Genomic DNA, 26,803 nt, shown 5'->3' on the forward strand with positions numbered 1-26,803 from the left:
AAGAGCGAGTGGCTCTTTTCTATAACTGAGAGTTGTATGCCTCGAGGAGGCTTTGCTGTGTAATTTGGAGCAAGGGCTCCAGGGTTTGAGTGGGGTCTTCTGCCCCTTTTGTTGAAATTGGTATATCGTAAAGTTGAGCTAGTTGCTCAAGAATTGTGTTTTCAGGGCTCGAAGCCCAAATTCTTTAATCCCTGTAATTGTACATTTCAAGTTGTATTTCGGCTACTAAGTACCTGTTCTATTGGTTGTTACCTAATTTTGAAAAGAAAATATAACCTTGTTAAATTTTAAAATTTAATTTCTCTTTAGTAGCTTGAGACCTATTCACCACCCAGCACCTTCTTTCATGCTTAACTACCACAAAAACTCGGTAACACTATGAATAAAAAGAATTGATGGAAAGAAATATTGTGCACACAAGTATTACACAGCAATAAAGCAAGCAAGATACTAACTAGTGAAATAACTGCATTGCAGTACCACTTAGGTTTATACTAATTATAAAATAGGAGTAACATGGTTACTGAAACTATACAAATATAGTTTAAAATAAATATGTAGAAAAATGATGATGATGATGATGATGATTATTATTATTATTATTATTATTATTATTATTATTATTATTATTATTATTATTATTATTATTATTATTTATTAGTTACATATTTTATGCCCACATTGGAGCACTTGAATCAATACATTTGAGTTAATTTCTTCTTTTTCTTCTCCCAGAACTTTCTCATCCTCACCGACCTGGAAGCCCCTTGTGTGTCCGATATAGTATATTGTTTCCGTTCAACTGTTTTTAGTTTGAGACTTATGCTTTTGTTCTTCAAAATCCTCTTCTCTTTTCTGTATTTGATTTGTTGCAGAGTTATACCCAATTCTTCCAAATCATCCTGAACTTCTTTGAACCAGTTACTATTGATTTTATTTTTCAAAAAATAATCAAAAAGTTTTTTCAATATCCTGGTGTCTGGTAATCTTGAATTGTGACAGAAAAAGGAAATTCTTCTTTTACGCATTGTAGATATTATTGATTCACATTCACGATAGACAATGTTGTTAGGCAACAATCTCCACTGTCCATCAACTTGGTGTGTTTTATTAATAATTGTTCTAAGAATTCTTCTATCAGTTTTCTGTAATTTGTCTGTTGTAGATTTTACATTTCATTTGAATAAAGTTTTACTAGCTTACGTTGCCTCTGGCTTAACTATGAAATTATAGTGTTTCAGCTTAGCGTTTATCGAAAAAAAAAAATATTTTTTATAGGTTGGCCGGGTAAGTCTTTGTGCTTGTTTAAATTTAGTTGTTCTGTGTTCTATTGCTTCTTTTTCATTTGTGTTCCATGTTATTATTTCCCCAAGATATTTGCAGACGTGCCAAGTCTCCTGATATGTGCGGGAGACTCCCGATTTTTCATCGTTCCTCCCGATCCTCCGATCGCCGGGTCCGATCTCCCGATTTTCAGAGCAATAACCGTAATTTTCATATTATTTTAAACTCCTGCGGATTTCCTCGTTCTATCGATATATGGCTGAGTATGGCTGGTCGATAGTAGTTCTAATAATGATACCAGATGGCAGTACGGGGCACGGTGGCCAGTCATGTGCTCCTCTTTGGTCTACTTTATAATACAGTCATTCTCATTGCAAGCGAGTCAGGCGCGTAACATTCTCTTTGGAGTAACCTAACCTCAGAAGTTGCACACCATAGTTGTTCTACCCGGGGCAAGACCAGCAGAAGTGCTCGTGTTGTGCCTTAATATTTGTTTTTTCCAAAATGTCAAAAAAGAAATATGATGCAGTGTTTAAAAGTGCTTATAGGGAAGAGTTTCCGTGTTTGAGTGAATCAAGAAAGGGACCAACGTTCACATTCTGTACTATATTTAGGTGTGATTTTTCAGTTGCACATGGCAGGAAATGCGATATACTTAAACTGAACTTTTCATGTAAAAACCAAGACTTAAATCCTGTGATGAATGCCGAGGCGTTATTTAAGTCAAATATAGTAGAACATAACCTGCCTGTAAATTGTGCCGATCACGCGGGACCTTTGTTTCGCAAAATGTTTCCTGATTTGGAAATAGCTAAATGATATGGGTATGCTAGAACGAAAACAGCGGCTATCATTACAGAAATGTGCACGGAAGAAATGACGAAAATTGTATCATACTTGCAGGTGAATGCATTTTCTGTTGCTACTGATGGTAGCAATAAAAACGACTTGAAAATATATCCCATTGTTGTAACTTTTTTAGGCCTGAACTCGGTGAAATTCAGAGTTGTCTACTCTCTGTGCCTAATTTAGAAGGGGATGCTACTGGAGCTAACATTGCCAATCTTTTGCTCTCAACTTTTCGGGAATTATGCATTCCATTAAAAAACTGCTTAGTTCTTGGTGCTGATAATGCTCCAGTAATGGTAGGAGTAAAGAATGGTGTGGCAGGATGTTTGAAGCGGGAAAATAGTAACATAATCATCATAGGCTGCTCTTGTCACATAATTAATCTAACTGCCGAGAAGGGTGTGGCGGGCTTCCCTGTAAAAGTACAACTGTGCGAAACTTCTTTTCTCTGCCTGTTTTAGCATTGAAATCTCCAAGTAAGATTTTTATATGTTCATCAGGCATCTTTGATATCAAGTATTATTATTATTATTATTATTATTATTATTATTATTATTATTGTTGTTGTTGTTGTTGTTGTTGTTGTTGTTGCGTTCCGGCCTTCTAAGGACCACGTTACAATTTCAAATCTTCCTACTTAGTTCTTTCCTTTTCTTCCAGTATTCTTTCATTGTTTCACTGTGCTTCTTTTTCCTGTCTTCAGTCCACTTTGTGCCTGTTTTCTTTTCCTTCCTCCCTTGAATCCTTCCATTTGTAAGACTTTCTTCCTCAGAATCTTTCTTTCCAATAATTCTTCTTCTCGTATGTTGTTCCTTTCCAGGTCTTTCTTGACTTCTTGAATCCAGGTGGTAGTTGATTTCTTTTCCCAAAGGTACTTGAAGATTCGTTTAGTTAGTCTATTGTCATCCATTCAGTAAATGTGTCCAAGAAATAGCAATCTCCTTTTTATTGTTTCTGATATGTTTTCTATGTTCTGGTAAATTTCATTGTTACTTCTTAATTTCCAAAACTCTGCAATTCTTAGAGGACCTAAACCATTTTCTTGAATTGTCTCACCCAAATATTTGAATTTCTTTACCTTTTCTATTTGACCAATATCCGTTACTAAAAACTTTGGACCGGGCGATTTGGCCGTGCGCGTAGAGGCGCGAGGCTGTGAGCTTGCATCCGGGAGATAGTAGGTTCGAATCCCACTATCGGCAGCCCTGAAGATGGTTTCCGTGGTTTCCCATTTTCACACCAGGCAAATGCTGGGGCTGTACCTTAATTAAGGCCACGGCCGCTTCCTTCCAACTCCTAGGCCTTTCCTATCCCATCGTCGCCATAAGACCTATCTGTGTCGGTGCGACGTAAAGCCCCTAGCAAAAAATAAAATAAAAACTTTGGGGCACTTTTTATATTCGTCAAAAATTTTGTTTTCTCGGCAGAGATTCTCAGGCCTGTCATGTTGGCTGTCTTTTCAAGGAGATTGACTTGCATTGCTGCATCTGTAAGGCTTTCTGAAAGTATGGCAAAGTCATCTGCAAATGCTAGGCAATTTATTGCAACACCTTTGTTCTTCTTCCCCAGCAAGAGTGGCAATATTTTGGATTCTTTCAGTTTTTCATTCCAAATTCTTACAATTTTCTCCATGACACAATTGAAAAGGAGTGGAGATAGACCATCGCCCTGCCTGACACCTGTATTTATTTTGAAAGGTCGAGATATTTCACCCATAAATTTTACTTTTACTTTAGCAAATGAAACCTTCCATTAAGTTAAATGCTGATATAATGAAAATATTACAGTACACACCAATAAAGCAAGCAAAATACTATGTAGTAAAATAACTACACTACGATTGTAAACTGCTCTTGGGCATATTCTAATTCTTCTTCTTGTTTCCGAATTTGGCCGTCTATGGACCACATTGAACCTAAGGCGATCTCTTCTTCTCCTCCTCCTCCTCCTCCTCCTCCTCCTCCTCCTCCTCCTCCTCCTCCTCCTCCTCCTCCTCCTCCTCCTCCCAGAACGTCTTCATCCTTTCAGTTCTTCCTTTCTTTCTCAGATATGACCAATTGATGATGGTGCTTGTTGTTTAAAGGGGCCTAACATCTAGGTCATCGGCCCGATATGACCAGTTTGGGTCTACAGTTTGGTGGTTTCTCCTGGAATGTTTTGATGCTGTCCATTCGGCTTCTGAATTCTTTTGTGTTGTGAATCACATCCATTGTAAGTCCACTTTCTATTGCATCTTTTTTTTACCTCTTCGACCCACTTCGTTGAAGCTTTCAGTCCAGTGATATACTCGAATATTTTATTAGCCGTTTCTCATCCATTCTTTCTAGATGCCCATAGAATTTTAGTCTAATTATAACAGGTTAGCTGAAAGAATAGGAATACTTAGACAAATTACTATTTTTCAACTAGGTGGTAAAGGAAATTAAAACTGCCCTTATTTGCTGAAATATCGAAAGTATCATAAATTCACTTGAAGTAATGCTGGAGACTTGAACTACAAACATCAAAATATACAAATCATCTGATTTACTCCATCGTATGCTAACAGTGGAATATGAAGAGCAGCAGTTGTCACCAACAGTGCAAAGACCGTTAACTATCTTGTCAGTGAAACGCCGTATATTTTTTTAAAAACTGAATTTACAATGCTACTGGTATTGTATTGTTTATTTAAAAGAAGTTGTTTCTATTGTGCTAGGCGCAACGGATTTTCTCTGTGCTTTCCACTTTTTATCCCATGTATGTTGGCCCTTGTAGTTTACCTGTATACTGTATTCACAGATGTTGGACCAGTATAAATTGGAGTATGCCTCGTACTTGGAGTCCCTTCCTGAGGACAAACGCCGAGAGGAGCTGCTGAATAATGCACCAAAGAGAAGAGCACCTGTTAAGTTCCCCATGCCTAAGCCAATGGAAGAGGAAGATGCTTCCAAGAAAAGTGTGGTAATGATTACATTTTTATTAGTATATATATCTGTAGGAGGATGGAAGATTTTCTGTCAAGGCCGGTTACTCTGTGTTACTTTCTCAGAATCTTTATTTCTTCCTCGAAACATGTAAATCATAGCTGAACAGACTCCTTGGTATTATTCAGCAAGAGTAGGCTACTTGTTGACACCAGGTTTTACACTTTCCAAACACATTTATCATAGTCATTTAGAAAAACCTGCACCAGGTGAGCCGAACATATCCTCGGACTCTCCCAGGAACTCAGGCTTACAGTCTTCAAAGAGGTTCATGGTCTCTCTATTACAGGGAGTACCCGTCGAATTGACATGGTAGTCTTCAAGGACCACCAAAACGACGATCAGATTTGAGACCTCCAAAACACAACCCAGTGTGGTACATGAGGAAAAGAAAACAATGTATGAACCAACCATCCCATTCTATCAACAAGAATACCACCTGGGTGATATCGAAGTCATAGGATTAATGGCTGGCAATAGTGGAACCATTCCTCTCCTTTATGTCCAGTTCTGCAAATCATTTAACCTCAATCAGGCATTAATAAAATAAATTGCATTGACAGCCTTGAAATATTCCATCCAAACTTTTTAATGTCAATATATAGTATGTCAAATGTGCTAACCAACTCACAATTACTTGTAATATTAATGTTGTCTTTTTGTATACTTTGTCCTCAGGGACAATCTCCAGTTGGGAAAAGTCAAAATAAATAGTAGTTGTAATAATAATAATAATAATAATAATAATAGGTTCGAACCCCACTGTCGGCAGCCCTGAAAATGGTTTTCCGTGGTTTTCCATTTTCACACCAGGCAAATGCTGGGGCTGTACCTTAATTAAGGCCACGGCCGCTTCCTTCCCACTCCTAGCCCTTTCCTGTCCCATCGTCGCCATAAGACCTACCTGTGTCGGTGCGACATAACACAACTAGCAAAAAAAAAGAAATTCAAATGAATGAAAACCCACAACCTGTTGTCCAGTAAATGACCGGGTCAGGGATGGGATGAATGAAGCCCCCAACTTGCGGCGAGGATATGCATTGTGCTGGCTGCCGAGGCCTGTTGCACAATAATAATAATAATAATAATAATAATAATAATAAAAATAAAAACACCAGGCGAGTTGGCCGTGCTGTTAATAGCGCGCATCTGTGAGCTCGCATTCTGGAGATAGTGGGATCGAACCCTTCTGTCGGCAGCCCTGAAGATGGTTTTCCATGCTTTCCCATTTTCACACCAGGCAAATGCTGGGGCTGTACCTTAAGTAAGGCCATGGCCGCTTCCTTCCCATTCCTAGGCTTTTCCTGTCCCATTGTCACCATAAGACCTATCTGTGTCGGTGTAACGTAAAGCAACTGGCAAAGAACAAAACATACCCCATGGCACAACAGCCCCGAAGGGTCATGGCTTACCAAGCAACCGCTGCCCAGCCTGAAGGTTTGCAGATTATGAGATGTCGTGTGTGGTCAGCACAACGAATCCTCTCGGCCGTTATTCTTCGCTTTCTAGACCGAGAATAATAATAATATAATATTAACTTTAGTGGCCACATCGAACCATTTCTTTTGAAAAGTTGTGCTGTTTGGTTCTCGTGATCTGCCTGGTAATTTTTCGTTTGTGTTGATCATAATTTTCTCAGTTTGTCTGAAATCACTGTAGCCCTTCTATGTGAAGAAACAACCAAAGAAACAGACATTATCTTCATTTGATGAGAACTTGGTTTCCATTTTGTGCTATGTTGTTCCTTTGCTTCTTTACTTAATTTCTGCTAGTTTCGGACCTCTCAACTATTGAGCTTCAGTGCAAATGAGGAGAGCTCTAAGGAATGGAAACCATGCTCAATTGAACCCGGACTCTGAAAATGAAATTTTGGATTTTCAATTTATTATGTAATAAAATACTACAGCTTTTCCTCTTTGAAATGACGTATTAACCTTGCCAGTAGCTTAACTCTAAGTATTAAATATTTTTTAAATTTCCATGGATACTTTTTGAGGGTAAACAGCCTCATTCCAATTTCTCGGTCTTTCCAAAGACTATATATTATGTATGTAGGGCATATTTCTTGTGTTAATTTCTTGATTTGACTATTTGGCTGTTGTTTTGTCTGCATTCCTGTATTCCTTGGACATCTTTGTGTACATCAAGTTACTTGGTGGTTAGTTCAAGATTTGCATTGCATTATTTCTGTTGTGTAGCTGGAACTTATCGAACAATTTTCAATGTAGTAATAGAGTTAGTAAGACAGAAAATCCTCCTTGGAGACATCAGTGCAACTGAGACAGTTTCTAGTACCGTAGGAAGTGATTCTGAAAATATTGAAGTCATATATGAAGTGATACCTACTCCTGTCTCTAGTACAAGCAAAAAGTTGCATGAATCAACTGAAAAATACTCCAATTTATTGGAACAGTGAACAAAATTTCATTGCTATAAAACAGATAATTCAGTACAGTGAAAACTTGATTATCCGTTCCCGTATACTACGTTTTCCCGGATTATTTGTTCAAATTGCATGGTCCTGCGTACGTCCTAATTATATTATGTAAAAATCCCACAATATTCGTTCCTTGAAGAAACAATTTCTCGGATCAGCCATCCAGAAATTTGTCTCATCAACACCAAATCCTCGATCAAGTGTTTTTCAATAAACTGTATCTTACAAAAGGATGGCTATGGCATACCTATGGATCTTGACTTTAACGTCCCAGCATTGCCTTAATTCTTCTCTTTTTTTCTTCTTCCTGATACGTTTCTGCTTATGCAGGTCATTCAATTGCCATAATTAGAGCATGTAATGTTACTGTACTGGAAAAGCGATCGGCGATGAATTTGCATAAGTGACCATCTTAGCATCGCATTCTAGTGGTGTTATTTAGTGAATTATCGGAAATCATAAAGCAGAGAGTCAAAAGACAGACACCTCCGTACAGGCCAAAGCTCTTGGAGGAGTGGAAGGTAAAGGCTTCCACCAATGTTAACCGCGGCATGTGATGGGGTGGAGTGTTTAGCTCTACACCTGGCCGCCTTTGCCCCCAGGAATTAACCTGGTACTCATTTTTGGTGTAGGCTGAGTGAACCTCAGGGGCATATGCACCACTGGAAGTGGAAATCTCGTTTCTTAAATTTTATGACTTCCTGACGGGGATTCGAACCCACGTCCTACCGGGCGAACCGAGCACGCCTTTACCGCCTCGGTCAAGCAGCCTCTAAAGCAGAGAGTAGTCACGACAATTGGAAGGAGACGGAGCTCATTTTGAGAGCTGTACTTAAAGACGGAAGAGTTTTGTCAAATGTTCATGCTTGTAAAACTTCTACATTATGTTCAGGGTTAAATGTTTATATATATATATTTGATTGTATTGTCAAACAGGTTTTTGGCACTTCCCTCAAAGCACTGTATAGTCACTGTTCAGACAGGAATCAAAACCGATCCTTCTTAGCACAAATCTAGTATTTTAATCTTATTGTGTTGCACTTCACATACATAAAGCCATGGGAAATCTTGGGATTGCCTATTACGGTTTTGGTCCTAATATAAGACTGGGAATTTTACATTTTTGTGTTAAAATGTCATAAAAACCAGTCTTTTCATTTGCACAACACAAATAACCGTAATTTCTTACCTAAGTTGTTGATATTTTTTCTCTTTCCAGTTTGATTGTGATTAGTGACGGACAGAATTGAATATACTGTAATGCATTCAAGAACTTTTGAGAATCAATACTTCAATTCAAAACCATATTCTCAGAGTTCTGCATAACCTTTCAAAGTCGATGCAGGCCTAATTTAGACGGTACATGCTTTCCAGAAACTGAACAGTGCACCGGTGACCAAATTACAATTGAAAATTAAGGAAAAGAAGGGATTGTGCCATGATGTTGGGCATTTTTGTATCTAATCTGCTTTATTTTAATAGATTTGGTCGATTGGTGTTATTAGATTTTTAGAAGAATTTAGCTGATGAAAGTTGCCGATCTGAAAGAAGTTTTCGCGGGAAACTGATGGTTTCTCTGGTAAAACTGAATGTAAAGTATAGAGATTTTTAACTGGCATATTAGTAATTAATGTTTGAAGTCGGCCGTGCGATTTAACTTGCCTGCCTCTCATTGGAGGTCAGGCATTTTGACCTGAATATGAGAGCTGGTTCCAGGTCCACTCAGCCTACGTGATTACCTTTTAATTGTTGAGCTATTTAGTGGTGAGATGGTGACCCTGATCTAGAGAGCCAGGAATAACGGCCGAGAAGATTTGTTACATTGACCATGCGTTACCTCGTAATCTGCAGGCCTTGAGGCTGGGCGGCAGTCGTTTGGTAGGTGACGGACCATTGGGGCTGTGGTTTGGTGATTTTCCATTTTCCCGTGTTTGTAGGGTTTTTTTTTTTTTTTCATGCTCCCTCCAAAAACGGAGAATCAAGGTTCCACTGTATTGTGTGATGAATGTTGAAAAATGACCCATGTCAGTTAATGTCAAGCGACACTCAAAGGACTTCAAAGTCAGAATGTGAGTGTAAGTAATGGAATTTGGTCCAGAATTCCCAAAAATGTGTTTGTGGAAATTTATACTCTTTTATTTTGGAGTATGTGATACTATTGCTATGTTGAACAAAGGTAAGAATATAAAGTCTGATTTGCTGTAGAAGATGGGAGTGATGCCCGGAAAATACATGGTCACTGCTATGATGTCAGTAGACAATGAGAGGAAAATGAATGCTGAAAGGAAAGAAAATGATTGTGAGAGGCAAGCCCGACAAAGAATGAAAGGTGTAAAAAGAAGGCTAGATGAGATGTCTACTGACAGTAAAAAAACCCTCTTATGGTGCTGGACTCCATTAGAAAGTTATTTAAACTCTGAACCTCGTTTCCCACAAGTTTACTGTTTTGCCATATAAGGAACATTTTCTCCTAAACTATTAGACTATTAGAGATACAGCGATTTTCAATTTCTTTGCAATTATTTAAAAAAAGGCTAGGTAAGCAACAGATAGGGAATCTGCCACCTGGGCGACTGTCCTAAATGCAGATCAGCAGTGATTGAGTGATTGACAGATTTTATGTCAAATAAATGTGTCAATTAATTTCATTAACAAAATAATTAATATCTTCACAGAAAATACCATACATTAAAATCCCTGTGGTACATGATGGTAAATAAATGTAACATACTACTGTAAAAGTTTCATCATTCTAGTGTTAAAAGAAAATATTCCTTACATTTAACATTGGAGGTATAGGAAAGTCCGGGTCCCCTATTAATACTATTATATTGTAATCTTGACACCCCCCCCCATCACGCCTAGAAGACAGATTTTGGTAAATCATGAGGAGACTAGAAGTATTCTAAATGTTGTAAATGGCCTGTCTGGACTCACAGGTTCTTGTAATATCCTCCTGTGCCTCAGACAAGACTATGAGGATATACAGTGGGAAATACTGGACTGACCTGTGACATATCCAAATGAAAGTGTTACAGTTTGTAGCGCTGCCAGCAGTATGTTCTAATGAGCTAATTATTCAGTTTCCTGCTTGTGCTCATTTAATCATATTAGGGAAGGAAAGGAGCTCTTCAGTAAAGATTTTTTTTATGCAGAGTCATAAGTGGAAAACACTATATCAAACAATGTGGTAGTGATTCTTGAAGTTTTTTTTGACCGGACATGTGACATTTCATGTGATAACGATGATTCATTCAAGTTGTTGACTTGAAATAAAGTGAATTAGAAAAGATTTAACAAGTGTAAGGGTTCCGACTTCACTTTGTTTATTTAGTGTTGGTTGGTTGGTTTTGTAATTTTTGAACAACAAAATAGGAAGTAGACTTGTTCAAATGCAATATGATTAGCATCTAACCAGAGTGAACTAAGCAAATTAATTGCAGTTCTTAACCCCAATTCCTTGTCATGATGATACATGGAGAAAACTTTGTTCATGGCACATCGCACATGCCGGCACCATGTTTAAATACAGTGGAATCCCATTAGTATGTTCCTCATTAACCTTTTGCAGACGTATGCCAATATATGATCGACAAGTCGAATATGCTTCTATGGTTGTTTGTCGATGTATAGTCGACATCTCACATTTTCTGTTCTCTGCGGTCGCTTGTTGCTTATATGTTGTAGTGTCCCCAAGGGATGTGTTCAAAGAACCATGGAGTAGCTTTTGCTGCCATCTCTATCCTATATAGGAAAGCTGCAAAGAAAATAAACTATGAGATTCAGCATGTGCTCTGTCTGTCTTTGCAATGCTTGACCACATGGTGTCAGGCAAGGTTGCAGCTGGCCCTTTTGGGTTGAATAGAAAGCGATATAATATTTTAGATGATGAACAGATAAACAAAGTGTTAGGAGAAGAATCCAGCGGTGATGATAGTGATTTTTAGAACAAAATACAAGGGACAAATGAACAATTGAGTGATGAAAGTGTCAGTAGTAACACTGCCTTCGTGATGTCCAGGCCGTATTGTAACTAGCGCGGGAAAGCAATCAGCTGATCGTTAGGGGGGAAGTTTAGCACATGAGTTAGTAGAGTTAAACATAGTTTTTCGCGGTTTTATTGAAACTTTTAACGATGGCTGCATGTTCACTCAGATATATGTGAGAATGAGTCGTCATCGACTGCATTATTAAGTGGAAAGTCGTTAATTAGTGAAGAAAACTTAGTGTGAGCGTGTATTTATGTGAAGCTATAGGTTAAGAAGATCGTTCTTCGATGTTTTAATTTTGTAGTTTATTTGTGTAAAGTTATATTTATAGTGTAAAATTAATTGAGTTCCTGCATTCTGTGTTTTATTATTAACCACGAATTGTATATACTTGAATTAAGATGATCAGTGAGGGAAATCACCATGCCTTAGAGTTGCTGTGTGCCTAGCTGCAAAGCCAATTATAAACAAGGAGAGTACACTCCGGTATTTGTGTTTCCTTTTGATGAAGAACTAGTTTAGTTATGGAAGAAGGCTATCCCCAGGGAGAATTTAATAGTTAATCAAAACACAGTTGTGTGTATCAAGCACTTTCCTGAAAATCACATCCTGAGAGAAATAAGAGTGTCACGTCCAGATGGTGAGGTAATTTTTTTTATTATGTCATAAACATGGGTCCCATTAGGTAGGTCCTGTATTTTTATGTAATCAGACCTATGGCTTATCTGAATTTGTATTTGAAAATGCAAGTCTTATTTATGAGTATCACCGAGCTCGATAGCTGCAGTCGCTTAAGTGCGGCCAGTATCCAGTATTCGGGAGACAGTGAGTTCGAACCCCACTGTCGGCAGCCCTGAAGATGGTTTTCCGTGGTTCCCCATTTTCACGCCAGGAAAATGCTGGGGATGTACCTTAATTAAGGCCACGGCCACTTCCTTCCCATTCCTAGACCTTTCCTGTCCTATCGTCGCCGTAAGACCTATCTGTGTCGGCGCGACGAGAAGCAAATAGCAACAACAACAAAAAAAAAGAGTATCAAACAGCAGTATGATTTATGTAAATTTTATCTTCTGACAGATTCAGATCTTATATATGAATTATCTCCAGAAGTAAGATATCTGAATTTCCTAAATCGAGGGGGCTTAAAGTATCCATCAGACATGTCAATAGAACTTAGAATTGAGGTGTACAAAGTATTTTGTGTGTTAGTGTCAGATACATATAAGATGGTATTTCTAAATTCAGACAATCCTAAGTGTGTCACAAAATCCTTGGCTTTGGAGTCAATGCAGTTGGCAGATTCCCTAGTCATTTGTGACTGCGGGAAGAAATTGGAAGACCTGGCCGGACAGTGTATATATATTTGGGTGAATATGTTTTTAAATAATTTTTCCAAAATTCACACCGACTTGTGTATTCAACAAAGTGCTTCAAAGAGAGCAGACCTACTCCTTACTGGTGTAACTTCCTGTAAGAGGTCCAGGAAAGCTGCAGTGTTCATGAAGTGGAAACAGTGAGGTACAGAAATAATTTATATTTGTAATAAATAGTATGGTAATTGGCTGCATGTTTTCTGTCAGTGTGTATGATGTGAATGTTCCAGTTGACCAGAAAATGGATAAAATCGCAAGAATGTGTCTCAAAATGTTAGGCTGTACTCACGCAAACGAACGTATATACGCGAGAAATAGAACGTTACGGAGAAGAATATGCATTGTATGTCAGAATTAACAAATATTTGACGATAGGTTTTGGTTTTATAAGGTGTTAACAGTTCTTTAAGTAATTTAAACGAGTGTGTTATTCAAGCGGAGCGTATGCGTATCGCCTTCAAGTTCCCCCCAAAGCGTGACGTCATCAGAGGTACAATACGGCCTGGACATTACGAAGGCAGTGGTAGTAATGAAAGCCTGGGAAGTTTGCCATATGTTGATGGATGGAAGGAAGTGAAGTTTGATCATAGGAAACCAAAGGAACACGTGTTCTGTAATAATTATGGACCTAAGACGAGCTTGCCACATGATGCAGAGCCTATTGACTATTTTTACCTGTTTTTTGACAATGATGCAATTGTTACTGAGACCAACAGGTATGCATATGACAAAATCGCCAAACTTCAGCTCAGCCCTAGAGCCATATGGAACAAGTGGACTGAAGTAAGTTTTACTGAAATGAGGGCATTTTTAGGTATTATTATAAATACAGGCATCATTCCATTGCCTGATATAAAGGAGACATTCAATTGTTTCTACAGTATGTAAATATGTAAACCTTCTACATTGTATATTAATCGGAAAGGTACCCATTTTGGAAAATATGTAGGTTTTTAGGTTCAGAAATATGCTTTTTTTCAGTGCATATCAAATTTATGTTGAATAGAAATAATAATAAGAATAATCATTCGAAAACCGTAACTTTTTATAAACTTGCTTCTCTACCTCCAAATATGTACGTCCTAGCTGCAGAAATTTCTCGGATTCATACGACTGCAAAGGGTTAACATGTTTTCCTGTATATTACATCGAATTATAAAAGTTTCCTGTCCCAAATATACTGTATATAAAATGTTGCTTTAGCATGATTATGCTGCTCCTGCTTGCTATATTCAAAGTTTGGTGTCCCGTATTCTATATTTTGGCCAGTCCTTGCTCGTTTGTCAGTCCAGTCGGACCTGCAGCCAGTGAGAATGCATGCATCTTAGTGATGTGCTGCGTGTTAGTGAGATAGAGAGAACTTAATGCAGGTAGCAGGCATCCTGTATTTATTTTGTAAATATTGGAGCATGCCCTGGAGCAATTCTTGTTACATGATGTCACATGTTTGGTTTTCGCTGCTAGTATTCAGAAACTTGAGTCCAGAGAACAGCCACTGTCAGTTTACCTTCACATTGCTTCGTATTTTATGGTACTGCAGCAATTGGCGTTCAGTTGCTGACAAATTCTGTTTAAAAACATCGTCCCATTAAAATCTGTTGTATTAGTTTTCAGTTCTAATGTCTTATAGACAATGGTATTGCTTATAAGTTTTTATGAGTTGTAAAACTTTATTTCTATTCCACTCAGACAGTATGAATCTTTCTGAAACTGTAAGCAACCATGAAAACGTTTCAACAACTGATCTCTGAACCATGTTCAAATGCCATCGGTTCAGATCGTGTCACTTCGGTTGAGTTCAAGTGGAGTGAATGCTTTAGCTTAGCGCAGTAATGCAGACGAGAGTTCATTATCAGTTTAGCAGATCAGACCTCAAACGGTCGTAAAGTGCTTTGCAGAAGCAAAATTCGCAGAGATTGACGACATCAGCACATCTGAGGAAGTGAATGAAAATGCTGTAGTGATATTTATGCTAAGCCAAGAATGGAACTTAGCATGGAATGAAGATGAATACATTTGCAGTGACGACCGGCTAGTGACTTGCTACAGTTTTTCGGTCTGTTGTACAACTTCTGGAGATCTGTTGTGCAGAGAATTGAGATAAAAATCTAAAAGATGAGGGTCAAGAAAAGGAAGAGGAGGTGGAAAGTGGAGCCAGCAGTCATTCAAGGAATGGAGAATGGGCAAGTCATAACTTACAGTGGTATGAATGCAAACTTCGAGTGAATTATCTTCATTAGTTAGTATTCTATGCATGTGTATGTTTGACAGGTACGCTCAAACTAGGGGCGGGCAAATTAAATCTGATTTTACAGTCAACAATGTGGTCATCTGTTTATGACTCGTCATATCTGTGTATTGAGTTGTGGTTTGTAAACAAGCAGCTACACCCATACATTCCGATTTACCTGGAAATTTTCCATTTTTAAATTTGTCTTCCGATTTTCCAATTTATTTTTAATTCTTCCTAGTTTTGACCCTTATAACCTCCAATACATTCAATACTCTTCCCCTATAATAAAGGATAAATTACTACGTGCTTGTGTTATTTACCCAACCTCATTTTCAGGCGTTTTTATTTGATGCCTTATTTTGCGAGTGTATCATCCGTCGCCTTCGTGTATCGTGTTTCCTGCTTGCTACAGCAGCATGTGTGCTTTACAGCTGGGGATTCGGGACAGCAATCATTCTACAAGTAAGAGAGGCTGGCAAGCGCTAGCGACTCAGTTAATCGGGACAAAAGAATGAGTTTCTTATTGTGTGGTTTGCGCACTATTAACATCGTTTCTGTGCGTAATTTCTTTGGAGTTGTATGCCACGTGTTTTTTCTAGCGGTTCTGTGCTTTTCCCCACGTCGAAGTCGTATGTTAATAATGTATGAGACATACCAATCTGTTTTATATGTGGTAGTTTCGCGTATTTCAGTGCATTTTTTAAAACTCGTATTTCATAATTTTAATGAGTTGAATGTATTTCAGGGAGTTGTGTCGATGACAGTTTCTGGTCTTTTTTCTTCAAGTTATGGCCAAAAACCATAGCAAACATTATCTCCAAATGTTCATAGATACCTACAAAATTAAATTTCCGTTCGTTTTACAGTCTAATAAAGGAAACTATTATGCTAATCACCTCGGGAGATAAATTTTATTTGGAGTTATCAAAATTTTGAGATATAGATAATACCGTTTTTGAGCATGTATAGCACATAATTGAACCATATGTATCTACAGACTTTCACTGAATACATTATGTTTAACGGTACTTCAAAATATACAAAGAAACTCTATTTTACGGCATCACTTTAATTATAACACTTACTATAGTAACTTTTTAGAAGACGGGTCACTATAGTAACTTTTTAGAAGATGGGTCCGGCTCCATGGCTAAATTGTTAGCGTGCTGGCCTTTGGTCACAGGGTTCCCGGGTTCGATTCCCGACAGGGTCGGGAATTTTAACCATCATTGGTTAATAATTTCTCTGGCACGGGGGGCTGGGTGTATTGTGTATTGTCTTCATCATCATTTCATCCTCATGACGCGCAGGTCGCCTACGGGAGGCGTAAAATCAAAAGACCTGCACCTGGCGAACCGAACATGTCCTTGCTCACTCCCGGCACTAAAAACCATACGCCATTTAATTTAGAAGACAGCATACAATACATACAGTAGTGAAACAAGAAACCTAGCTCTATTAACACATTTTGAAAAAAAAAAATCCGTTAGCCTCTTCTGTTTGTTGCGGTTAACCTTTCCTCCCTTCACGTTGAAACTTCTCGTCAATACCACGCAGCCGAGTCCCGTAAATAGAGCTTGTCATCCGCGACTTCTGGGCTTGCTTTCGTACGTGACCGGTAATTATTTGACACCCAAGAAGCAGCGAGGCTTTGCTGATTTGCCAATCACTAGAAGTTAGAGTTTTTCGGTTCCTGTCATAGTAGTTTCCAGCTTCACTGTAACCCTTTCTTTACTTGTTAACTGTTCCTCACAAACCATATATGCCATATTGCACAGTTAATCTTGCACAAAATTCGAGTTAGAGTATTTTTTGCTTCAAGGGAGGAAATGTTTGCTTTGAGGAATCGAGAAATTCGTATAACGGAATTTCAAGGATAAAGAAATAAATACACATGAAGAATAGGACAAACGGGCGTAAAATCTAAGTTACAAGTGATTACTTTCATTTTGACCGGATTAAAATTCAATTATTAAATGTTAAACAATTAATTTATTGAAACCACCTATTCAATACTAGTAAAGTCTTTAGGACCATAACTTTGTCATCATATTAAGTTTAAGTATGGTACATGTTTCGCCTGTCATTGCAGGCATCGTCAGCCATGAATTCTAACTCCAAGTCAGAGCTCTGAGTGGATGCTTACTACGATTATTCTAAAACAATATTTTTTATAACAATTTGCACTGAAGTACAAGAACATTAGGTCCTAATGGAGTGAAGAAGCTGTTCTTGTTTAAAAGTTCAAATGTGACATCCAACATAAGTTCACATCCAATGGAAATAATATTGACTGTCAACTCTCATATGCCGGTAATGAGAACGGCATGATAGGAGTGTGAATTAAAACATCTGTACAATTTTACAGTCTATTAGGGTGTGGTGAACGAGCCCCCTACATCTTTGTCCATTAATCACTGTTCTCTTGTAATCTTCTCCCAATCTTGTCCTCTTTCTTAGACATCTTTCTTCACCAGATCGGTCCATTTTCCTGTGGGTCTGCCCAATGGTCTTTTTTCTTTTACTTCTCTTTCATATTCTCTTCTTGCAGTCCTGCTTGCGCTCGTCCCCCTTACATGGCCAGACCACTTCAGTCCTGCTTTCTGGATCCTCTGTAGTAGGGAGTCTCCTTTTTCCACCTCCTGTCGGGCTTTTTCATTCCTGAACTTCTCCTTCCTGGTCTTCTTTGTCATGGTGCGTAGGAACTTCATTTCTGCAGCTTGGAGTTTTGAGTTGTCTCATTAATGTGGTAGTTTCCAAGCTATATGTGGGAATGGGTGTGTAATTGTATAAATCATCTTAGCTTTCAATCGTACTTGTTTATCCCACAGCAGTTGTCTTATTTGGTGGTAAAACTGAGTTGCCTTGGTAATTTGACTCTCCACCATATAGTTTGCAAGGTTGTCTTTTGATACTATACTACCCAAGTACTTAAACGTTAGAACACTGTCCAGTTTGGTGTCATTTATTGTGATTTGTTATCTCCCTTCTGTAACTTCACCACCACCATCTTTTTCTTGTTGATATTTAAATCATATCTCTTAAACTCTTGACTCCATTTCTGCAGTTTTCCTTCCATATCATTTCGGTTTCATCCCAGATCACCATGTCGTCTGCAAAGATGAAAGCTTGCAAGTCCTGCTGCTCCTTCCTTTTTAATTTAATGCTTTTGTTATGGTATCCATCATGGTGATAAATGGGAGGGGTGACAAAACACTGCCTTGCTGTACTCCTGCCTTTGTTTCAAACCATTCGGACAGCCTGCAACCCACTTGCACACAACTTCTGTGTTGTTTTTTTCTTTCATACACCATCTTCACTTTTGCAATAAGACTGTCTTGAAATCCCAGCTCTCTTAGGCATTCCCAGATACGCTCCCTTGGTACACTATCATAAGCCTTTTCGATGTCTAGAAATAGCATAGGTTTCCATTTTTCCCAGTGCTTTTCCATTAACAACCTGACAGCAAAGGTACGATCTGTAGTTGTTCTTCCAGGCCTAAAACCATATTTTTCCTCTTCCAACGAAGGTTCTACATTTCCTCTTATTCTACTCTCCATGGTTTTCCTCTTAATCTACTCTATGATTTTTTCCAGAAGTTTTAGACCATGAGAGAGCAAGAGTAATTCCGCAGTAGTTAATGCATTTCCAGCTACTCCCTTTCTTGAAAAGAGGTACAATTATACCCTTCTTCCTGTCCCCTGGGATAGTGTTTTCCTGCCATACTGTGTTAAGGAGTCTATATAACCAATGAACTGCTGGAGTTCCTGCTGCTCGCAACATATATGCACTTAGCTCATCCACTCCAACTGCTTTTCCTTTCCTCATACTCTTTAGGGACTCCAGCCATGTAATTGGTGTTTCTATGCTTCAGTTTTCCTCGTTGCTACTACAGGATTCCTCACTGTCTGATATAGTGTTTGCTACTCGCTTCAAGAGCTTATCTAAAAAGGTCTTAAATTCAATCCCGATTTCATCTTCTTCTCGCCCTAAGGTTCTGTTGTTCCGTTGCCTTCTATTGCCTTTATATCCTCTTGCGCACACCTTCTGTTCTTGACTACCCTGTACAATCATTTCCAATTTACTCTGTTGTTTACTTCCAATTTATCTACAAAATCATTCCATGCTTTTTCCTTCTCTTACTACCCTCTTACCCGGTCTAGAAAGCCAAGAATATCGGCCGAGAGGATTTGTCATGCTGACCACACAACACCTCATATTCTGCAGGCCTTCGGGCTGAGCAGCGGTCTCTTGGTAGGTCAAGGCCCTTCAAGGGCTGTAGTGCCATGGGGTTGGTTATTTAGTTTACTACCCTCTTAACTATGAGTTTCTTTATTCTGTAATATTCCTGTAGTCTATTAATTTCTTGGCTTACTTGGTCTCGGATAGGTTTTTTTATTTTTCTTTATCTAGCATCCTTTTTGCTTGGTTTCTTGCTTTAATGGCTGTTTTGACTTTGTTGTTCCACCAGGGTGTCTGTTTTTCCTTCTTGGCTGATCCTGTTATCCCATAGAGTTCTTTAGCTTCTCCCACAAATGTATTTTAAAAAAAATTTCCGCTCTTCCTCTACTGTTGTAGTTTTTCCTCACTGTAGGTTGTGTCATATTCTATTCTGATATTCTTCCTGAGACTGGACTTTTTCTAATTTCCATGTCTTTATTTTTTGTTTCTTCTTTGTTTTCTTCTGAGTACATGATGTATGGTTTTATTATTTAGTAGATTATATAGACTATACACGATATTTTATTAGAAGAGACTTTTTTAAAATAATTTAAAAATAAAATTGGATGATAGTTTATATTTATATCTGACAGCTAAAGTTTAAAAAATTATAATCCCGTTGATGGCAATGAGATGATTTTTATTAGAAGATGAATTAATTAGAATAATAATTTTTGATTATCTGTAGCATGTGATTTTGATATAGTCCTCAAGATTTTCTGCTATGAAGAGAATGTACTGTGTTCTCCAGACATGTGTGATTAGGTAATATGAGAGGTCTCTGACAGCAAACCTGGCCGTCTCCACTTTTGTACGTTTTGAGATATAAGACAAAAAACTGTTTCAGGTATAGTGTATACCATTTTAATTACATAATTTGTACCTGTATCCGGAAATATATTCTAAGCCTTAGGAGATGGATAGAGACTAAAGTATTGCTTGTTGGTCTGGAAAATAGCAATTAAAATTTGGAGATTGCCGCATGTGCTGGTAAATAATGGGGATTGCCATGTTTGCTGTCATAAAGAAAATGTTAAATGGTTCACCATTATGCATTGGTTGAGCAGCATATTATTATATATATTTTACACACTTCCATAATTAAAATCTTTCCTCTCACACTATTTAGTCATTTAGTTCTTTAATTTGACATCAAGAGTCTCCTTAATTCTTAAACAAATTTCAGCCATTCATAGCATCTAAATATGAGTCTTCACATCACGAAGTCATCTAATTCAATTCTGTTGCACAATGGCTCTTCATTACAAGGGCTAACATTAATTCTTAAGTTCTTAAGAAAATTTCAAGCACTCATAACATCTAAATCTCTGTCCCCACATCACTAAGTCATCTAATTCAATTCTGTTGCACAATGGCTCTTCATTACAAGGGCTAACATTAATTCTTAAGTTCTTAGGCAAATTTCAGCCACTCGTAACATCTATATCTGTGTCCCCACAGATATATTAATATATTTTACAATGCGTTGAATGGTGGAACATTCCTCAAACTCTATCTTATTAGATTACTGTAGTATCGTAGGCCATTGACATTGTACCAGTCTTCTCCGTAATGTTTAATCAATTACATTTTGGACGTTATTCTTTCTTTTTTTTTTTTCCTTCCTTCCTTCCTTCCTAACTTCCCTTCCTGAATTTCCTGAGGTACAACTGCGTTCACACCTTGGTCCTTATTAACTGATGCATAAATACCTCTATCCAATTTATAATTAGAGTATCCTCTTATAGTGGCACTAATTCCTGTTCTAATTGTTTTTGTGGAGAATCTCTTGATATGAAAATTTGAAAATGCCATAATGCAGTTACCTTAAAATGTTCCTGCACAAATTTTTCCTAGTTTTACAACAGTGTCTAGGTAGTCATCAGAATTTGCAATCACTTCATTCTTGTGGATGTCTTTTTGAATATTTCCGAAAACTCTATCAGGCAGAATGAATCTGTGTCCCACTACAGGAAAAATTACTTCCATCATCTTCAAAGTTCTTTGGCTTTTGTGTTGTGGCCACACTTAGGATATTCTGGCAATGATTTAGAGGCATACCTACAAAGAAATGATATAACGTAATGTTATTAATGGAAATGATATAATCATAGACATTTTGGAGAATGTAATACAAAATAGGAAATAGAACAAACCTCAAACACTTCCCTACATTTCTTTTTTTCCATGTCTTTGGTCGTGAAGTGTCTTCCTTGCCTTCCTTGGTGATAATGGAGACACTGGTGATTCCATTGTGGAATGCTCTTGTATTTACATTAACATGCTACAATTGTAGCACAATCACAAATGGAAAAACACGCAAGAACATCAAAATGTATTTTCCAACTCTCTGCGAGCACAGCAGCTGACTGTCACGTGATACCGGTGTTGTTCCACAATTGGCTGTGATGTAGAATGCCGTCTTTGCAGTGTAACATTGTCTGGAGATTGCTGTGTTTGCTATTAATCCATAATTTCCTGCCTTTGTAAAACACGGAGAAAGTCAAGTATGCTACAGAACATTTGAGACATGAAAGATAACGCTTTGATCTATTATGATCCACTGTCAGCTCAATTTCCTCCAAGAGAGGATATTGCCGGGTTCACTATTAGACCCCTCATATGTATTAAACAGTTTTTTGTATAGTATTGACTAAGTGGACTCGTATATCACCTCCTGTTTTTCAATGTAGTGAGATTATTAAAACTAGGCAATGTGGGAACTTGCTTAATCCAGACATTTTTCTTAGTCTCGGTGGATTCCAATTTGGACAAGCATCACTGTAGTTGAAATAACTTCCTAAATGGGACAAGTTATATAATTAATAAAAGGAGATCGATATCTGTCAGTTTGTAAACAAGCAGGGCAGTTAGTAAGAGTGGTACTTCTAAGTGGTTAGGAAGTGACTGACTATATTTCTTAAGTTGGGAAACATGAGGATATTTTCCATTCTCATTCCACCAACAGTGAAGAGACAACACCCTTCTAGGTCTTGTGTAAAACACATGAAATTAGAGCAGAAGTCCACTGGCAGTATGAAAAAATGTGGTGTTGTACAGCTTCATTTGGAGAGCTGCTTCAAAAAATACCAGTTCATTATGAGGGACTGAATCACACTTTATAAGCGATATAGTAAATTACTTCATTTTCCAATAAATTAATAGGAGTTTTATGGGTCTGCATGTAAATAACTTATTAAGGTTCCAAAGGGTAAGAATAAGAATCTGTGGCACACGAAAATGCATTCTTCAGTAGTTACCTGATGACCAGTTACTTATGCAGCAAAGCAAAGCAGCTCACAAGCACATATGATCCTGTTATGCGCTACAAGTCATTGGGAATCAGTCCTTGAGCTGCTTTCAAATCTGTGGATATTATTTTCAATATTGCCATTCTGACCTCTTTAAAACCTTTTTCCTTGTCGTGGTGGTCTTTGATAAGTGGACTATGATAACTGCGTGTCTTATCATTACTATTACACTGTGTATGTTGTCAAATTTTTTAAGTTAAGTGTTCTTTTCATTCCTTTGTAGCCTCCAAAGAAGAAGACAAAAGAAAAGGAGGAGGAGAAGACGAAGCCCAAGAAATCAGAAAATAAGACATTATTCAAAGGCGAACCTGAGCCACCACCTGTGTAAGTTCATAATTAATTTATTACATACCGGTAATTATCTTTTGATATTAATGTGGTGAAAGTTACTGAAATATTTTTATCTCTTGTTGCTAAGGGCAGATAGAGATATATTTTCTGAACAGATTATTCATTCTGTAGCACTCTGCATCATCCAGTGAAGGACAACTTGAGGCACTTTAGTCTACTATGGGACATATGTTTTTTGATATTTCACTGCTTACGAATTTTTATAATCCTTTCTAAATTGAAACAACATGCAGCAGTGAGCTACCTCACAGTTGCGAACAGTGGTATTCTGTAAGTAAGAAATCAGCTCTCGGTTAAATGTTTGTTTACATTGGTCTGTTTTCTGACGAACTTAGCTGTGTGGAAATGAAAATTGGGTGGACTCTGAATATGTTATTCATAAGCTAGAAGTAACAATAAAATCATTATTCGTTTAAATGGAACAATATATATATTCCACCTTTCAATCCTTAATAAGTTACAATTAGAGGTTTATTTGACCCTAATCAGCTGTGAATGTAATAATATTACATAATATTATGTTTAACGAATTGTTATGGAAAATGTTATGGAAACATATACAGAGAAACCTCGTTAGTACGTTCCTCATTAATACGGTTTCCTGCTTAGCACGTTGTAAATTCGAAGTCCCGATTTTCAGCGTATTAAATCTATACTTTACAATAGAAAAGCTTTTATTACTTCCTCCTATTCAATACTCATATCCGTCTTTGGATGGAATGATTTTTAGCCAAAGATGTTTCAGCTCATCTTTGAGCCATCTTCAGTATAAGTAACACTGAAAAACTATGTGAAGGAGCAGTAAAATCCGAGTAGAACATAATTAATGTATCTAAAACAATCAGGGTTTTTAGGGAGGATGGATACCTCTATGTCTTTTTTTAAAATATATATCTAAAACGAGGATAAAATCTCCATTATAAAGTTAGAGCAGTCCATCTTCAATATGTCACATATACATATGATCTGGAGAGCAACAGAAGCCAGTGAACATAGAATATGTGAAAAAAGGTCTGGTACAGTGGTGTGTAACTCAATTAGTGGAAACCGTCAGTATGTTGATCTTATAAAGTCCAGGTATGATCTGTAATGGAAAGAAGGTGAAGGAATGTGTGTAGAAAGCTGAAGCTAAGAGACAAGAAACATACGTGTAACTCAATTGTGAAGAACAGATTGGTTTAGAAACCAAACTGGACTAAGACAGGGAAGTGTATTGTCTCCATTTATGTTTATACAGTAATGGTTATGGATGAAATTCTAAAGGAAACAAAGGCAGGATATGGAGGGGATATGAAAATATTGGGGATATGAAAATATTGGGGATATGAAAATATTGTTGTTTGCAGACGACATAGTGATCTGGGAAGTCAACAATACAGAAGTGCAAATCCAGCTAGAGGCTGTAAGTGACAATATTGTGGAAGGAAAGGCAACGGTGGAGAAATGCCATCAACACCTCGATCTGGCAGGAGCTGGACAAGGGGAAATGAGATGGTGATATAAAGATACTGTGACAACTTTTAAAAATCATTAATGAATTTAAACATTGTTTGAAAAGAGAAAATAATTTATAGAAAAATCAATGGTTCTGAAGAGATTTTGATTTGATATTCTTTAAAAAGCGAATGTGCTGTTCATGTGGTCTTGTTGATGGTTAATAGAAACTGCAGGACTTTGAAGATATCCCCTAAATTAAGGTTGAAACGCACACCCCTGATGGATTTAGAAGCCAAAATGAGCTCATCAGAAGCCGAGTAGAAGTGATGTTGAAGAACTGGACTTGATGTGGAGAGATTCTTATCTGTAACCTTCACTACAGTGGTTACACAAAACAAAGCACTAAACACAGTAAGGAGGGAAGGTAAGAGCAACTACACAACATCAGAAACCACTACACACTCAGAAACATTAACTGAAATTACGCAGATCCCCGCCGACCAAAACATACGTAAATATCAATAGGACCAACTAGTGGACAATAAACCAGGAATGTGGAAGGAACTACGACCTACTGAGGCCAAGGACATGGCTTAGGTTGCAGATTCGGAAATAATTCGCCGTGATCCTTAAATTTGAAAAAAATATTATTTACAAGTGAAATTTTACAAATACATTCCGAAACCAAATCCACAAACTTGCAACTTACGAACTATAAGCTCCATGATACACCTAACTTAGAGGTTCTTTGATAATATCTACGTACAAGTTACAAAATTCCAAACCAACTATACATCTAGTTACAAATCCAGTTGTACAATGCAATTTACAGTGAAGTAAACGTACTCTCCAAAACTCTAGCATACATCAAGTGACACTGAACTACCAGAGGCAAACCCCAAGGTAAATATATCAAACTACAATCTACATATTTAGTGAAATAAGAAATGGGAATGCTTCAAAAACAAACAGGCAAGCCCAGCTGAAAAGCTAAGGCGTCATAAATAATTAATTTGGCGAATCTAGGTTAGGCTAGGGCAGACTCCTATACGAAATAGCATCCGAACATTACGGAAATTTTAGCCGGAACAGAATTCAAGAATGCTTACCAGAAGGTGGCCCTTCCCGGTAGCGAAGCGTCGCACATGACGTAAAAGTTCAGACAGACCAAGAGAGACTAAGGCAGACCGAATTATTACGAACGCTGCCTCGCTCTCTATATGTAGTAAAACCCTGGCCTTGGAGTAGCCAATCAGAATGCATGAGTCCGCCTATCCCCTCCTAGGTTCACCAATCACAACTCCAACTTTAGTCGTGAACTTAACCTATGTTCTCGAATACGCGATCGTGAACCTTCCATTTCCAGAACAGTCAGAAAATACATTCTAGAATACCTAACCAACAAAAGGCGACACACCCTGTTCAAACATTCATGTAACAAAAGTTTCTCGATACTTCCAGTAAATATAGAACTGAAATACTACTATTTACAAATACATATGTTACAAATATTACACAGTACAGGTTAGGTCATTACAAATAAAGCATTATATCATACTTTACAAATAAAGTCTTCAAAAAACACTTCCACTACATGTTCACCTGCAACATTATATATTTGAAGATCCTGTGATTGTCCTTGTTCTTCTTTTATTTTTTTATTTCATGTTTGTCCTAATCTCCTTTTCTGATACTGCCTCCTTCCACGCTAACCTGTGATCATGTTTTTCCTATTATGTGTACCTAAGCTATTTCTCATCTTCCTCTATTTGACATCAAAAGCCCCAATCTGGGACACTGCTGTTTAACAATAGGTGACTGACGGCCATTAAAGATCTCTTTCTTGTCCTTTTTTTTTTCTCCATTTACTTCTTCAAATTTCATACTCTCCTGTTTATGTCTCACATTGCTATTTGACACTAGAAAACGAAACAGCAAAACAAAAATGAAGTTACAGAACCTCATTTCTGCTGAACGCAACGTTCCCCGCATATTCCGGACCAGCAATGCACCTGAACATATCTATACAACAGTTGGACATAACGTCGGCATACAGCATAGATATTTGAACTTAACACCAAAACTCAATGACCATTTGAACTCTAAGGGCCGTTTTCTCTAAACTAGGTTTATTTTAATCTGGTTTAAGTCTGAGTTTAAACTAACATTCATTTTCCCCACATTGGTTTAAATTGTGTACCAAGTTTAAAATTGGCTCAGAGTTAAACCTTCTATATTGTAGGTTTAGACTGTTGTTCATATTCAGCCTTCTTGACATTTTATTAACATTTGTGGTTTTCCTAGTAGAATGGTTAGTTTTGACTACTAGTAGACCTACTGCAGTACTTAAAT

At 37.6% G+C, this 26,803-nt stretch overlaps 1 protein-coding gene across 3 annotated transcripts in view; it reads left to right on the forward strand.

The window, feature by feature from the left end:
* LOC136878828 (nucleolar transcription factor 1-A) overlaps positions 1 to 26,803 on the forward strand; it is a 255,229-nt gene that overhangs the window by 166,405 nt on the left and 62,021 nt on the right. For all 3 annotated transcript variants that reach the window (XM_067152338.2, XM_067152337.2, XM_067152339.2), the window contains exons 11-12: positions 4,915 to 5,076; positions 22,887 to 22,987. In XM_067152338.2, the coding sequence (XP_067008439.1) occupies positions 4,915 to 5,076; positions 22,887 to 22,987 (263 nt within the window). The remainder of the gene's footprint in view (positions 1 to 4,914; positions 5,077 to 22,886; positions 22,988 to 26,803) is intronic.

The sequence above is a fragment of the Anabrus simplex genome, chromosome 8 (genome assembly GCF_040414725.1).
Source record: "Anabrus simplex isolate iqAnaSimp1 chromosome 8, ASM4041472v1, whole genome shotgun sequence".
Classification (NCBI taxonomy): domain Eukaryota; kingdom Metazoa; phylum Arthropoda; class Insecta; order Orthoptera; family Tettigoniidae; genus Anabrus; species Anabrus simplex.